At 42.0% G+C, this 12,964-nt stretch overlaps 1 protein-coding gene and 1 pseudogene across 6 annotated transcripts in view; both read left to right on the plus strand.

The window, feature by feature from the left end:
* The window catches only part of GAPVD1 (GTPase activating protein and VPS9 domains 1), a 72,057-nt gene extending 61,601 nt beyond the window's left edge, over positions 1–10,456 (plus strand). For 5 of the 6 annotated variants that reach the window (XM_042914180.1, XM_042914182.1, XM_042914183.1 and 2 more), the window contains 5 exons: positions 496–683; positions 1,380–1,593; positions 3,796–3,868; positions 4,800–4,997; positions 6,429–10,456. In XM_042914180.1, coding sequence (XP_042770114.1) covers positions 496–683; positions 1,380–1,593; positions 3,796–3,868; positions 4,800–4,997; positions 6,429–6,569 — 814 coding nt within the window. In that variant the 3' untranslated portion in view covers positions 6,570–10,456. The remainder of the gene's footprint in view (positions 1–495; positions 684–1,379; positions 1,594–3,795; positions 3,869–4,799; positions 4,998–6,428) is intronic. The other variant, XM_042914185.1, reaches the window with a different exon arrangement.
* On the plus strand, positions 9,463–12,588 carry LOC122204607 (annotated as a pseudogene).
* The last annotated feature ends 376 nt before the right edge of the window (positions 12,589–12,964 follow it).

The raw sequence follows: 12,964 nt of genomic DNA on the forward strand, positions 1-12,964 counted from the left end.
AAGAATGTAATAGAGATCCTTGGGAAATGAAGAGGCCCCTGGGCTTAGGGAATGGGCACTTTAGTGATTGTTACAATTAGACTATAAGCAAATAATTGATGATACGTTTAATGGTCTAGTGGTGTATTAACCTATATTTTGTAATTATTTTAGTCTTATATAGCTATCAATTTCCTGTGAAGTATGAGGTCCTATCCTACCAACATGGAGACTGTGGGCCAAGATAAAATAGACCAACGATGCCAAGGGACTTAGCAACATTTAGTGAGTTGGGTAGCTAAGTGTTCAGCCCAGTAGACGTTATTCTTCACAAATACGCACAATGGTTCTGTTTCTTAAGCAGGCAGCATTATTAGTCCTCAAGACAGTTGTCTGTAGCCTGACGTGGCTAATTGGTAAAACCAAAGTCTATGAGAGAAAAAATTAAGACTCTTAGTCTCCAAAAAAGTGTGCACTGTACGTATGTGATGTCCTGCAAAGCATATTTCCTTTTAGGAAAAGGGCCCCCTATATTGCTTATCTCACTCGCTGTCGGCAAGGACTGCAGACCACGCAGGCTCACCTGGAAAGGCTACTGCAAAGGGTCTTGCGGGACAAAGAGGTGGCCAATCGATACTTTACCACCGTCTGTGTAAGGTTGCTGCTTGAGAGCAAAGAAAAGAAGATCAGGGAATTCATTCAAGGTAACTAAAGACCTTTAGTTGAAGCATCTCTTCAGCCATGGATTCGTGGGGAGATTTGGAAATTTTTGTTTTGCTGATTTGAGTATCTGCATGTCTACAAGTAGTCCCTTAAATTCCCACGTGTTTTATGGATTCTTAATTAAACCTTAATGTCCAACCAATACATTCCATTTTTATCCTGGATCGAATATCTGTAGTTTATACAAAATTGGGAAAATTGGTTAGAGTTTTGGATCCTGTGTATGTTTTTCTCACATTTAAAAATAAAGCATATCATTTTTAAAAAGCTTTTAACTTTTTAATTTTTTAAATTCCACTATAATAATATATATATGGTGTTCTATTAGTTTTAGGTGTACAGTGTAGAGATTCAGTAAGTCTATACATTAGTGAAAGTATGTCATTTTTATATCGTTTTTAAATTTTTATTTTTTTTCTTAAAGTCAAAAAACCTTTTTTTTTCAAAGTATGTCATTTTTATGACAAACCCCTTGCTTTTAAACTTTTGCATATCTCTTACCTATCTTCTGATTTTAATGATCTGACCACATTCTCCTAAAATAAGCCATATCCATATACACTTTTGGCTTTAAGAACATAATATCTGCAGAGCTAGTGATTAAAATGATTTCTGTAATTTCCTTTTTAAGATTATTCAGATAGTATATTATAAAAAATTATTATTTTGCATTGGAGACTTTCAGAAACTCACAGCAGCTGATGATAAAACTGCTCAGGTAGAGGATTTTCTGCAGTTCCTTTATGGTGCAATGGCCCAGGACGTCATATGGCAGAACGCGAGTGAGGAGCAGCTTCAGGATGCTCAGCTGGCCATTGAACGAAGTGTGATGAATCGGATTTTCAAGCTTGCTTTCTACCCTAACCAGGATGGGGACATACTTCGTGACCAGTGAGCACTCCCATGTTTACCGCACCTGTGTTGACCACGTAGGGGTACATCAGCCAGTCCCGTGTTTTACACAAGCTGTGCATGAGACTTAGTGATGCCAGTAAAGGCAGTGCGTGCTATCGTTTTCCCCCATCTGAGTGACAAGGGAGAAAGAAGGATAGCACTCTGTTTTCAGGGAGTGGGGAATTGGGCCGGAGGGCATATCAATCGGTATGGCCTTCCTGGAAGGCCCTGCTGCTATTCTGCCTTAGCTGTTCTCCCCTTCTTTCCTCTTCCTGCTCTTCCTTATCCTTCACATCTTGACTGCAGCACCACTCTTCTGACCTTTCTGACCAGGGTCAGTCCCTGGCAGGGCTCTCTCGGACCTGCCTACCTTTCTTTAGCACTTGCCACTGTTGGGGTTTCACATCTGGTAGAGTCACAGTTCCTCGGCCTGGCACTACTGGCACGTGGGGCCAGGTAACTCCTTGGTGTGGGAAGCTGCTGTGTGCCTTGCAGGATGTTTGGCAGCATCTCTGGTCTGTACACAGGAGATGCTGGTAGTTCCCCACCAGTTGTAAGAACCAGAATGTCTCCAGACATTGCCAGATGTCCCTCGGGAGGAGGGGAGGTGCAGAATCACCCCCTTAGTGATCCCTGCTGTGTGTGGTCATCTGGTGAACGCTTCTCTCCTCCACTGGATTGTCGTCTCCGTGAGAGCAGGAACATAACGCTGTTAGTTACCACTCTGTCCCAGCATCAAGCACAGGGCTTGACTTCTGTATGCTCATTATTTATTTATTAAGAATGAAAAGCTGTATGTTTGAATATCAAAAAATATCTGGAAATCTATGATGTATGAGTCATGTCTCGATAAAGCTGGTTTTAAAAAGTAATCCTAAAAAAAATTTATCCTGGGGGAAAAAAAAAAAAAAGAAACCTGGAGTGGTAACAGTGGTTATATTTGGGGTAATGAGACTATGGGTGATTTCTCATTTTCATTTTCCCCTCTCTTGCATTTTCTTGAACACTGCTTCACAACCCTGTTTCTGCCCCAGGCATGTTGAGGTGGCTACTCTGTCCCCAGCAGTAACACCAGCTTACTGTGCCAGTGACTCTCAAGGGGTCCATGTGATAGGACCTCAGGATGAGTCATGAGTGGTTAATAGAAGCTTTCTTTCACAGAAATGCTAAGGTCTTACATGTATGTTTGAGAGCACTCACTCTTCTGTGAATGGGTTAGGGTTGTTCTAGCCTGCCTCTCCCGCTCTTCATAGTCTAAGAGGCACACCCCCTGGGGCGCCTGGGGGGCTCAGTCAGTTGAGCATCCGACTTCAGCTCGGGTCATCTCACGGTTCGTGGGTTCGAGCCCCACATCGGGCTCTGTTCTGACAGCTTGGAACCTGGACTGCGCTTTGGATTCTGTGTCTCCCTCTCTCTCTGCCCCTCCCCCGCTCACGCTCTGTCTCTCTCTCTCTCTCTCAAAAATAAATAAACATTAAGAGGCACACCCCGGCTTCTGTGCCTCATTCACCAAATGGGACATATTTTCTTTCCGGAGACCAGTTTTTAGCTTCCAGAATGGGATAAATGGGAGTAGGGGCATTCAAACTGTATTTCCTGCAAAGAGCAGTATTAGGTACCCTCTCCTCCGTGGCATGTCTTCAGGTTTTATAGAGTGCACAGTTAACCAGTGCTCCGGAAAAAACAGTAGAAGCCAGGAAGGCTGGGTTTAGCCCCTGCTGCTAACCCTTGTGTGACCTCAGGCAAGCCTTTCACCTGTCTAAGCCTGATTATTTTCATCTATGAAATAGGAGAGAGGTTGAGTGTTCTCAGAGTCCCTTCTCTGTCTGAGCTTCTGTGGTCTTTGGTTTCTGGCTTTTAATCCCTCTACTTCCTCTGTGCTTTTTACTAATGAGTGTGTCCGGGTGGCTTCTGGGCTAGGGCTCCTCCCCTTTCTCCTTTGGAATGCTGAACTGGGCTGGGAAGGAAGGACGTCCCTACTCTCCTTGCCTCCCCTCAGCCCACTCAACATTTCTAAGGAGATCCTAAGTGTGAGACACTTTTGACAAGAGGGAATACTTACAGCTAAGCGTCTCAACTGTAATTGTAATCTGTCTCTCGAAAGAAGTCTTAACGTTTTAAATGTTTTGAAAAAGAACATTTTTTATGTGCCTTTTTTTCTGAAATATGTATTTACATATGTGTTTTTGGGGTTTTCAGAGTCCTTCATGAACATATTCAGAGATTGTCTAAAGTAGTGACTGCGAATCACAGAGCTCTACAGATACCAGAGGTAATACAGTTTTATGTAGTATTAGTAGTTGCTTGATAACGCCGTATGCACGTTCAGAACGTAATAAATTATAAAACACAATTTGCATTCAAGGTATTTCTAACTTTAAAGTTCTCAGAGGTCCTAGGATTAACATATCCTGGCATGGAAGGGGCCTTGGGGAGAGGAGGAGGAGGGCTGCACTGAGGGGCCCCTGCCCAGATGCCACTCAGCGTGCGGGCGGGGCTTCTGCCTACACCTGCTCCGCCTGCAGCAGCCTTGCTCTCCAGGGATGTTTTTATAGCCAGGTTTCTGCAGAAATGTCCCATTCAAGTAAGGGATCTGGTGGCACTCCACAGAATGTGACAGCTATTCCAGGGGAACAAATTGAATCTGAATGTGACATCAAAGTTACCTGTTAGTGTCATACAACGTCTACAAAATAATGGAAAATTTCAGGTATTTGACTTTTCTGGTTGTTTTATTAGTGTCCCCACTAATGAAGTGTCAGTATAAGTTTATAAATTACTTTGGTTTTTTTTAATCTGTTCTTTCTAGAACTACTGCAACAAAGGTAACATATTTTTACGATATTTTCCTTCAGAAGTAGCTTGTTTGTACTTTTAGAATCAGCTGCTCCTTGTAGATAAGTTCCATTCTAGCTATTTAAGAAAGATAATTGTTTGGCATTTTATGAGGTCTAGGTTGGTGTTATCATATGTCCTTTCCTCCATTAATGGAGGATTGATTCCTTTGAAAATGCAAAGCAAATTATTTAAAAATTTACTAAACTTCAGTCTTAGTGGAAGGGAGGGAACCACAATCTGGTTTTACAGAAGAAAGGAAAAGGCACCAAGCTTACCCTTCTGCTTCCTGACATGGAGGTTGTCCTGGTCGCTTCCTGTAGTTGCTGTTGAATTCAAGATTCGGGTCTGTTTGTGATCTCGCTTAGGTTTATCTTCGGGAGGCACCATGGCCATCCGCACAGTCAGAAATCAGGACAATAAGTGCTTACAAGACGCCCCGGGACAAAGTGCAGTGCATCCTGCGAATGTGCTCCACGATCATGAACCTCCTGAGTCTGGCCAATGAGGACTCCGTCCCCGGAGCAGATGACTTTGTCCCTGTTTTGGTATTTGTGTTGATAAAGGTGGGCCCCTCACTACTATTAATGAAGAGAGTTTATTTGGCGGTTCCAAGCAGGTTGGTGCGGGGCTTCACGTGCTCTTCCCAGTCTCAAGCTCTGTGTTACCCAGAAAGAGTCTAATGTGAAGTCTTGTTCTGTCTAAAAGTTAAGATTTTCAAAAGAAAGGATAGGAGGACCGGATTCCTAGATGAACATTTTCAACTTTTACATGCCTGAGGTTCTTGGTTGGGGCTCGGTATGTAATTATTGAGTGAGTGAATGAGGGAAAATTCTTTTTATTGTGCTCTTACCATCTTCTTCCACACTGAATTCCTCATAGTCCTTGTCACCTGAACCGTCAAATCTACCAAACACCTGTCTCCATGTTATCTTTTTAAAGGTTTGTTTATTTATTTTGAGAGAGGGAGAGAGAGCAAGCAGGGAAGGGATAGAGGGAGGGAGAGAGAGAATCCCAAGCAGGTTCTGGGCTGTCAGCACAGAGCCTGACGTGGGGCTTGATCCCATGAACTGTGAGATCATGACCTGAGCCGAAATCAGGAGTCAGATGCTTAACCTACTGGGCCACCCAGGCGCCCCTGTGCCATATTATCTTAAAATGTACTGGTGTCTCTTGTGGTTTTTTTTTTTACTTTAAAATTGAAATGTCATCGTTTAAATGGTTTATTGTGAGCATTTTCAGGGGAACCATGCAGTTTGAGCGCACACAGCTGCCAAGTGACTGTGTCACTTATGTGTTCCAGTTAGCTCAGACCACCTGTTGACGTCTAAAGTATATCTGACATAGGTTTTACTAATTCTTGATATTGCGGTATTTCTGCAATCTGAATTCTTAGCTCAGTCAACAGCCTATAGGATCAGTGTGCGGTCAGCCTTCCCGACTCCTGCTGTCGGCCGTTGTCCTTGTATCTTCCAGGTGTGATGTGTCTCGTTCTTTGCAGAGCCAGTGCGAGCTCGTTCTGGGGCACAGGCCTTAGTGTGTCCTCCCAACCACTTACAACGCCTGTGTCTTTTCTGTCTATGTGAAGAAAGTGAAAAAGCAGGCAGCTCACCATATTATCTTTTTAGTTTTTTTTCTTTCTCAATTGGTGTACAGCCTTTATTTCCTTATCTAACATTCTGGAATCCTGGGATGTGTTGAGTAAAGTCCACTAGGATTAGTTCAGCCTCCATAAGGACCAGCAAGCTTCATTGACTTACAAGGATAGAAAGGTCTAGATAGTTCAGCTGGCATTAGAACCTGAGTTGCCTTTCCAGTATACCGTTGTTACTCATAGTGGCTAAGGTTTATAAATTGCTCCCGAAGAAGACTTTGGGGATTATTTTCAAAAGGACTGGTGTCTCTTTCATAGGAAGACATTGAAAGATGTGAGCTTAGAGGGTTTTCGCGGAGTTGTACATCTGAGTAATTGACTCTCTTCGTTTTCACTTCTCTAGGCAAATCCACCCTGTTTGCTGTCTACCGTCCAGTATATCAGTAGCTTTTATGCCAGCTGTCTGTCTGGAGAGGAGTCCTACTGGTGGATGCAGTTCACGGCAGCGGTGGAATTCATTAAAACGATTGATGACCGGAAGTGACCAAGACCAAGGCCCACCGAGGCAGCAGACTGTTAGGCGGGCAAACAGCTCTCTTAGAAAATGTACCAGCTGCTTTGAAGGCTGAAGATTGTTTTTGTATAATATTGTACAGCGTTCAGACATTTTAAAACAGATCTTTACTAAACAGATTAATGAGCTAACAAGCAGGTTCTCTTTTCTTTGGGCTCTTTTCTTTTCTGTTGCATATTTGGTTATTTTCTTGTCCCAAGTAGAGACTAGTACTGCAAAAAGGGACCACATTTTTCAGGTATTTTGAAATACTAAAAAACAGAACAAAATCTAGAAAATTCCTAGATCTCCATTCACGAATACCCATTCTTTCCTTTTATTTAAAAAAACAAAAAAGAAAAAGAAAAGAACAGTACACCTCTTTTTAGATGCTGCGTAATCTTCTATGCATCTAATGGAAGGAAAATAGCAGTTGCACTGAGGATTATAATAGTGGTGACATTAGTGGCATTATATAAATACACTCACCTAGATCGAAAGCTAAGAAGGAAATGTAAATATAATATATATTTATATTTGATGTAATATGGACATCTTCAGATTCTAATAAACAAGGAATATTGCTGATAGTAGGTTGTGACGTACCCTCTTGTGAAATGGTTTCCTTGACAAAGTTTAAGCTGAGCTTAAAAGCAACAAATACACAGAAATATTTATTAAAGTGTAAAACAGTTTCTTGAACTTTCTAGGTGTGGAGTTTGATGCACAAGGCTGCCTTTGATGAGGGGTATAACAATCACTTAGACATTCCTCACCACAGACGTCTTTGAGCCTGCAGGAGGAGCGAGGTAGACTGTTTAATCGCCATGCGTTACATACAGAGGAACAGTAGATACCTAACATGTTACTGTGGTACATACTAAATACAGTGTAGAAACCCCAAACAGAACTCCTTTTAAACCTTTCATTGTAATATATTTTTGATGATTATTCACATTGAATGACAGACCAGGAATTCAGTGAATGTCATTTTTTTAAAAACTAATTTGTATTGTCTGCTCTAGTGATACAAGTTTTACTAGTGATAAACTATTTTAATCAACCATATTATTCTTATGGAAAAAAATCTATTTTGGCAGGTTTCTGTGCCTTTATTTCCCTCTTCTGAACAAAAGTCTGGGTTTCAGTATTTTGGTTTGATTGTATATTGATAATTAATCAGGAATGGGTGTTGGTGTGTGAGAAATTGGCTAGGGAGGCACACCAGAGCTTCAAGCACAAGTCTGGGGTGTAAGTCATCCCCGACTGCTCTCACTCTGTATGTTTCCTAAACTTGGTTAGCTTCTTTTATAACAAACTCAGTCCCATACTTTGAGTCCCTTGTTGCTAGCAGCATTTCTAGGCATTTTTAAGGGAACTGTGACAAACAGCGGTGAGCAGATGAATCCGGAGGCCATCTTCTTCTCTCCGAGACCTCTGTGTTTAATTGTGCCTAAAGAAGCTGGATTTTCTTTATGCTCCCATCTCTTCTCATTCATTTATTTTAGAATACCGAGATAAGTTACATAGGAGTGTGGGATGTGGTTTCTGCCTTTTAGGGAGAGATCAAAATTAAACTAGTACTACAAAATGTCCTTTTGAATGTTAGGTCAAGAAATCTGTGTAGAGTCCTGTGCTTCATGGGCTGTGACTGTCAAACCTGCCTACGTATTAGAAGTCAGATCCTGTCATTAAATACTTTACAAGACAAACAGTCTGACACGATTTCTAAGACCTAGGGCGAGTCCATTTATTTCAGTATTTGATTCAATAAATGTTAAGTCAATAGAAGACTTGGAATAGTTGAAATTCATTTTTATGGGCTTTAACGGATTTTTTTTCCTCTCCAAATGGTTGCTAAATCCATTCTGTGTTATCACTATAGAAATAAATATGAAGCTGTGGACATTGCACAGGGCTCTTTTCTGTGGAGAAGGTGGTGAGCTGTGGGTGTAGGGCTGTGCTGGAGGCAGGAGGTAAGAGCCATGCAGTGCTGGGGCCAGGGGTGAGGGTGGAACCCCAGGGATCTGGCATCCGATTACACCTCTGAGACAGAGGCCGGGGCCTGGGGCTTAACTCGGGAGCTGGCAGAGAAGCACAGCCCGGCTCTTTAAGGAGTAGCTACATCTCCCTCTGCAAACCCTTTTAGGAGCAAGAACCAATCAGCATCAGCCATTTTGCTGGCTTGATTTCATGGCATGATTTTCTTATAGTGTTGATTTCTGAATTTAGGAGTTGGTGACTATCTGCGTGGCAGCGGTAGGGTGGGAGACAGGGAGTAATTTGACTATGCTCCTTTGGGAAGGAGGGATAGTTGTTCTTTGGTTCTTATTACATTTCCTCCCAGCACTTATTTTATATGAGGGATTAGTGCAAAAGTATAAAATCACCCATAGGAAACAGTAGCTGCTGAGTATTATGTGGAATTTGCAATGATGTTGTTAAATGGAGAGAGATTGGCTCAGTTCACTGAAATATTCTACAGTTAACTTCTCTAGTGAAAAATCAGTTTATGTTTTGTGTTAATATTCTGCTTCCTGAAAGTTAAGCAGGAGAAACACAGACTGAGGATTGTCTTCATAAAATTACTATTTTTTTTTAAACCTGGTAAACGTTTTTGTTTTCTTTCTCCGCTTTAGTTTACGTCTCAGCCCCAGGAATTGCTGGCTTCTGCTTTTTCTTTTTAAAACCTGCTTATGAAAGCCTTTTTTTATACAGATATTAAATTGCTGTAGTAAGAGAATTAGGCTTCGTGAGGGATTGAAAATAGATGTGATGCATGGTTTTCCCTTTTCCTGTTGTGTCCTGGAAGCCTTTGTTTAATCCAGACTTTCAATATACACGTTGCTGAGGTGCTAAGCCAGAGAACAGGAACCTGGCCCAAATGGTAGTGAGGCTGCGCTCTCGTCAGACCCAGCAGCTGAGCGCGCGTGCCCATCCAGCACCATCTTTGTGTAACCTGCCTTGCGGATTCCGGTTTGAGCCAAGTAAAGGTCAACTTCATGTTTTAAATGGGTGAGGCTTTAAAGACCCCGTTCTCTGATGTGATTGGGTGTGGAAAGGGAAAAGGAGGACCACACTTGCTCAAAATCATTAGTGGGTTGCATGGGAGGGATAGAAATGTAGCGGGGTTAGCTTCTTAAACGTTTTCCTCCTGCTTCTCCGTTCCTGCTTTATTTCTTTAAGGAAAAGTCTATATTTGCCCTCTTTCTAGTTCTTTTAAATCTAGTGAATTTATTCTGTATTTGATTGCCATAATTCGGGGGGTGGGGGGAAATCAGAAACCATCTTGAAGCTCAAAGAATTTTTAGTAAGTAGATTAACAGTGACGAGGTATTTTAGATATTTTGAATGCCAAAATGCTTGAGAATTTCCCAGGTTAATACTTAATATACCTTAGAACGTAGGTTACCCAAGAAGTAAGATGACCAGGAACGGCTTTATTACCCTGGAGAACACTTAGAGAAAGGGAAACATAGTTTGCGCATTGTCACGGTTGGTGTGGTTGAGCTATGGAGTCACGGTGGAGCTCATGTGTCCCACAGGCCTGCGCTCAGCAATGGTTAAGTTCGAGAGTGGGGAGGTCCTCTCCACTTGGTTAATGGCAGACAGTGTGGGCAGGGGCCACACGCCTTAAAAATTCACCCCTGCTGAGTTGATACTCTCTGTCTTGTTTACCGTATTCTTGTGCTTCTCCTGTACTAAAAAGCTTTGTACTGCCTCTCCTCTCGAAACTGATAAAACCTTACCTAAGCCTCAGTTAATGAGCTTGCACAATCTTGTATATGTACAGGAGACTCATCCTGTCTTCTAATGTGATCACTAATGTACAGTCTCATTCTGTAAAACTGATTAAAAAGGGAGAGCAGTTGAATTCACTGCGTTTTATGTTTCCATCATCTATTTTGTACGCAGAAGCATTTCTGAAAGTTTCTTTCACTCCAAATATTACTAATGTTCTCCAAGAATTCACACTTGCCTTTTTTTCATCTGAACATCTAAGGATATTTGTTAAGTGTGGTCCAGGAAGGAATTAGAATGAGCTAGCGGTTACTAACGAGATTGTGAACGTTTACTGTTTTAACACAGTTTGTATCTGGCCCTTGTATTTGGTAGCGATTCATCAGCCTTAGTTCTGAGAGCAAAAGTCCTAATCACAGTATTCCCTGAAGCCTTTATTAACCTTTTCGGCCCAGGGGAGGTGCTATTAGACAAGGAGCCCTTGTCACAAGCTCACTCTGCAGGCTTCCCTTGCTGGTGGAAAGGTGCTTTCCCTGTATTGATTGCTCCTTATTTAGAAGGAAACATTAAAAAAATTTGATTAGGGCTCAGTGTTCATTTGGTCGTTCAGTATTAAAGTTCATGCTATCACTGGCCTAAAACTGGACATAGAATTCGACTCTACTTGCCAACTTGGCATTACCTGTGTGCTTGGACTCCTGTTACATTTGTACCCACTCAACCCTTCTCTCCAAAGAAGTGGCTCTGTAGCTTTTCCCAAAGGAGGCTGAGCCAGTGGCACTGTTTAGCTAGGCCTCCATGCAGCACTGCCTGTAAAACGTGTCATGATCCTGAAAAGGGAAATCCTTTCTCAGAAGCTCCTCTTGGCTGTAAACTAGAGATTTCAGTTTTCATCGGAGAGCTTTTGCTTCGGTCATTTCATTCCAGGAGAATCCTTTTCCATCTTCTTGGTGGTACCAAAATGCAGTACATAGACTTTTTAGAAAATTGACCAAAGAGGCTGGAAAATCTCTGGTTGCGAGAATCCTGAAAACATCTTCCGCATTTGGGAATAGTGCTCAGTTCCAAGTCATTGAACCTGTTGTGGATGCTGAACATGAAAACCACAGTAAACCTAATTCTGTTAACTAGGAATTCAGCATGTTGCTGGCCAAAACCATTAAATTTTATGTTCCTGTGAAAAGAGTATCTGATGTGATTTTTTAAAGTAAGCTCTGTGCCTAACGTGGGGCCTGAACTCACGACCTCGAGATCAGGATTAGCCCGCTCCACTGACTGAACCAGCCAGGTGCCCCTTTTAATGTGATTTTTAAAAATATAGGACATTTTCACTTCAGCTTTCCTTACTGCTCTTAATTTGTAGGCTTGACAAAAGTTTTTTAACCAGGGCTGTTGATTAATATACATAGCCGCTGATGTTTCTTAATCATTCCTGATGAATTGAGTCAAGGGCTCTGTTCCGACTCACTCTGGTCAAAGGAATTATAATCTCTGGGGTTGGGACCTAAAATTGTGCCCCAGGGAGTTCTGTAAACCATGCTTTTCCAAACTTCCCTGTTGAGAATCACCTGGTACTCTTGTTTGTAAATCTGAATTTATTGAGGATGGAACCAGGAATCTTTACATGCTCAAGTGGTCCTAGAGAGTCAGGAAAAGGCTAACGATTAAATTGTAGAAAAAAAGAAAATAGAAGCCATATTTCAAAGAACTGTATTACAGGTACTTGATCAGTTTTTAAGAGCAGAGTCTGAAATTGCGAGCAGTTTCGTTCTTGAAAGATCTCTGAATCGTGTGCATTTACTAGGGCAAGTGGGTCAGGACCCTGTCATGACACAGGTGGAAGAAAAACACCCAGTCACAGTATTTTCTCCAGCAAATGAGATGTGGCAATAAGAAAAGTGAAGCATACCAAGTGGGTGATGTCAGTCAAATGACAATGTGGCACAGTATGTCATCATTCCAGGCAAGTTTCAGAGATGTGGCCTATTGGTATACGAAGAAGGGTCTCGAATTTATATGGAAAGGGAAATAGACTATGGTGAATTCACGGACAAAAATAATGGAAGGTGACAAGGAACAACAGCAGTAGCTGATAACATTTTATTTCTGAGTGACCAAGTGACCAAACGAAGGCATGGAATGGACAGTTCTTATTTGGCCATTGTTTGGTAGTCTTATTTCCAAATCATGTATAGTCCTTATAATTAAGACAATTTTTTTTTAGTGTTTATTTATTTTTGACACAGAGACAGAGCGTGACTGGGGGAGAGGCAGAGAGAGACACGCACAGAATCTGAAGCAGGCTCCAGGCTCCGAGCCATCAGCACAGAACCTGAGATGAGGCTCAAACTCACAAACCGTGAGATCATGACCTGAGCCAAAGTCAGACACCTGAGTCACCCCGGTGCCCCTAGTCTTTATAATTTTTAAGGGCAAGCATTCAAAGTTTTCTTTTATATAAAAACAAAAGTAAGTCCTCCAGGTGGCATCCTCAGGGAAGTTTGAGAAGTGCCATGACAGACAGCCTTTCACCAAGTATGAACCAGTGGACCACGTGCACTGCCTAACTGGCGACATCCATAAACTTGTGATCTCACCCCGCAGCCATTGAGTCAGATTTCTGGGGGAAAGTCCAGGAATCTACA

Source organism: Panthera leo, chromosome D4, assembly GCF_018350215.1.
Source record: "Panthera leo isolate Ple1 chromosome D4, P.leo_Ple1_pat1.1, whole genome shotgun sequence".
Classification (NCBI taxonomy): domain Eukaryota; kingdom Metazoa; phylum Chordata; class Mammalia; order Carnivora; family Felidae; genus Panthera; species Panthera leo.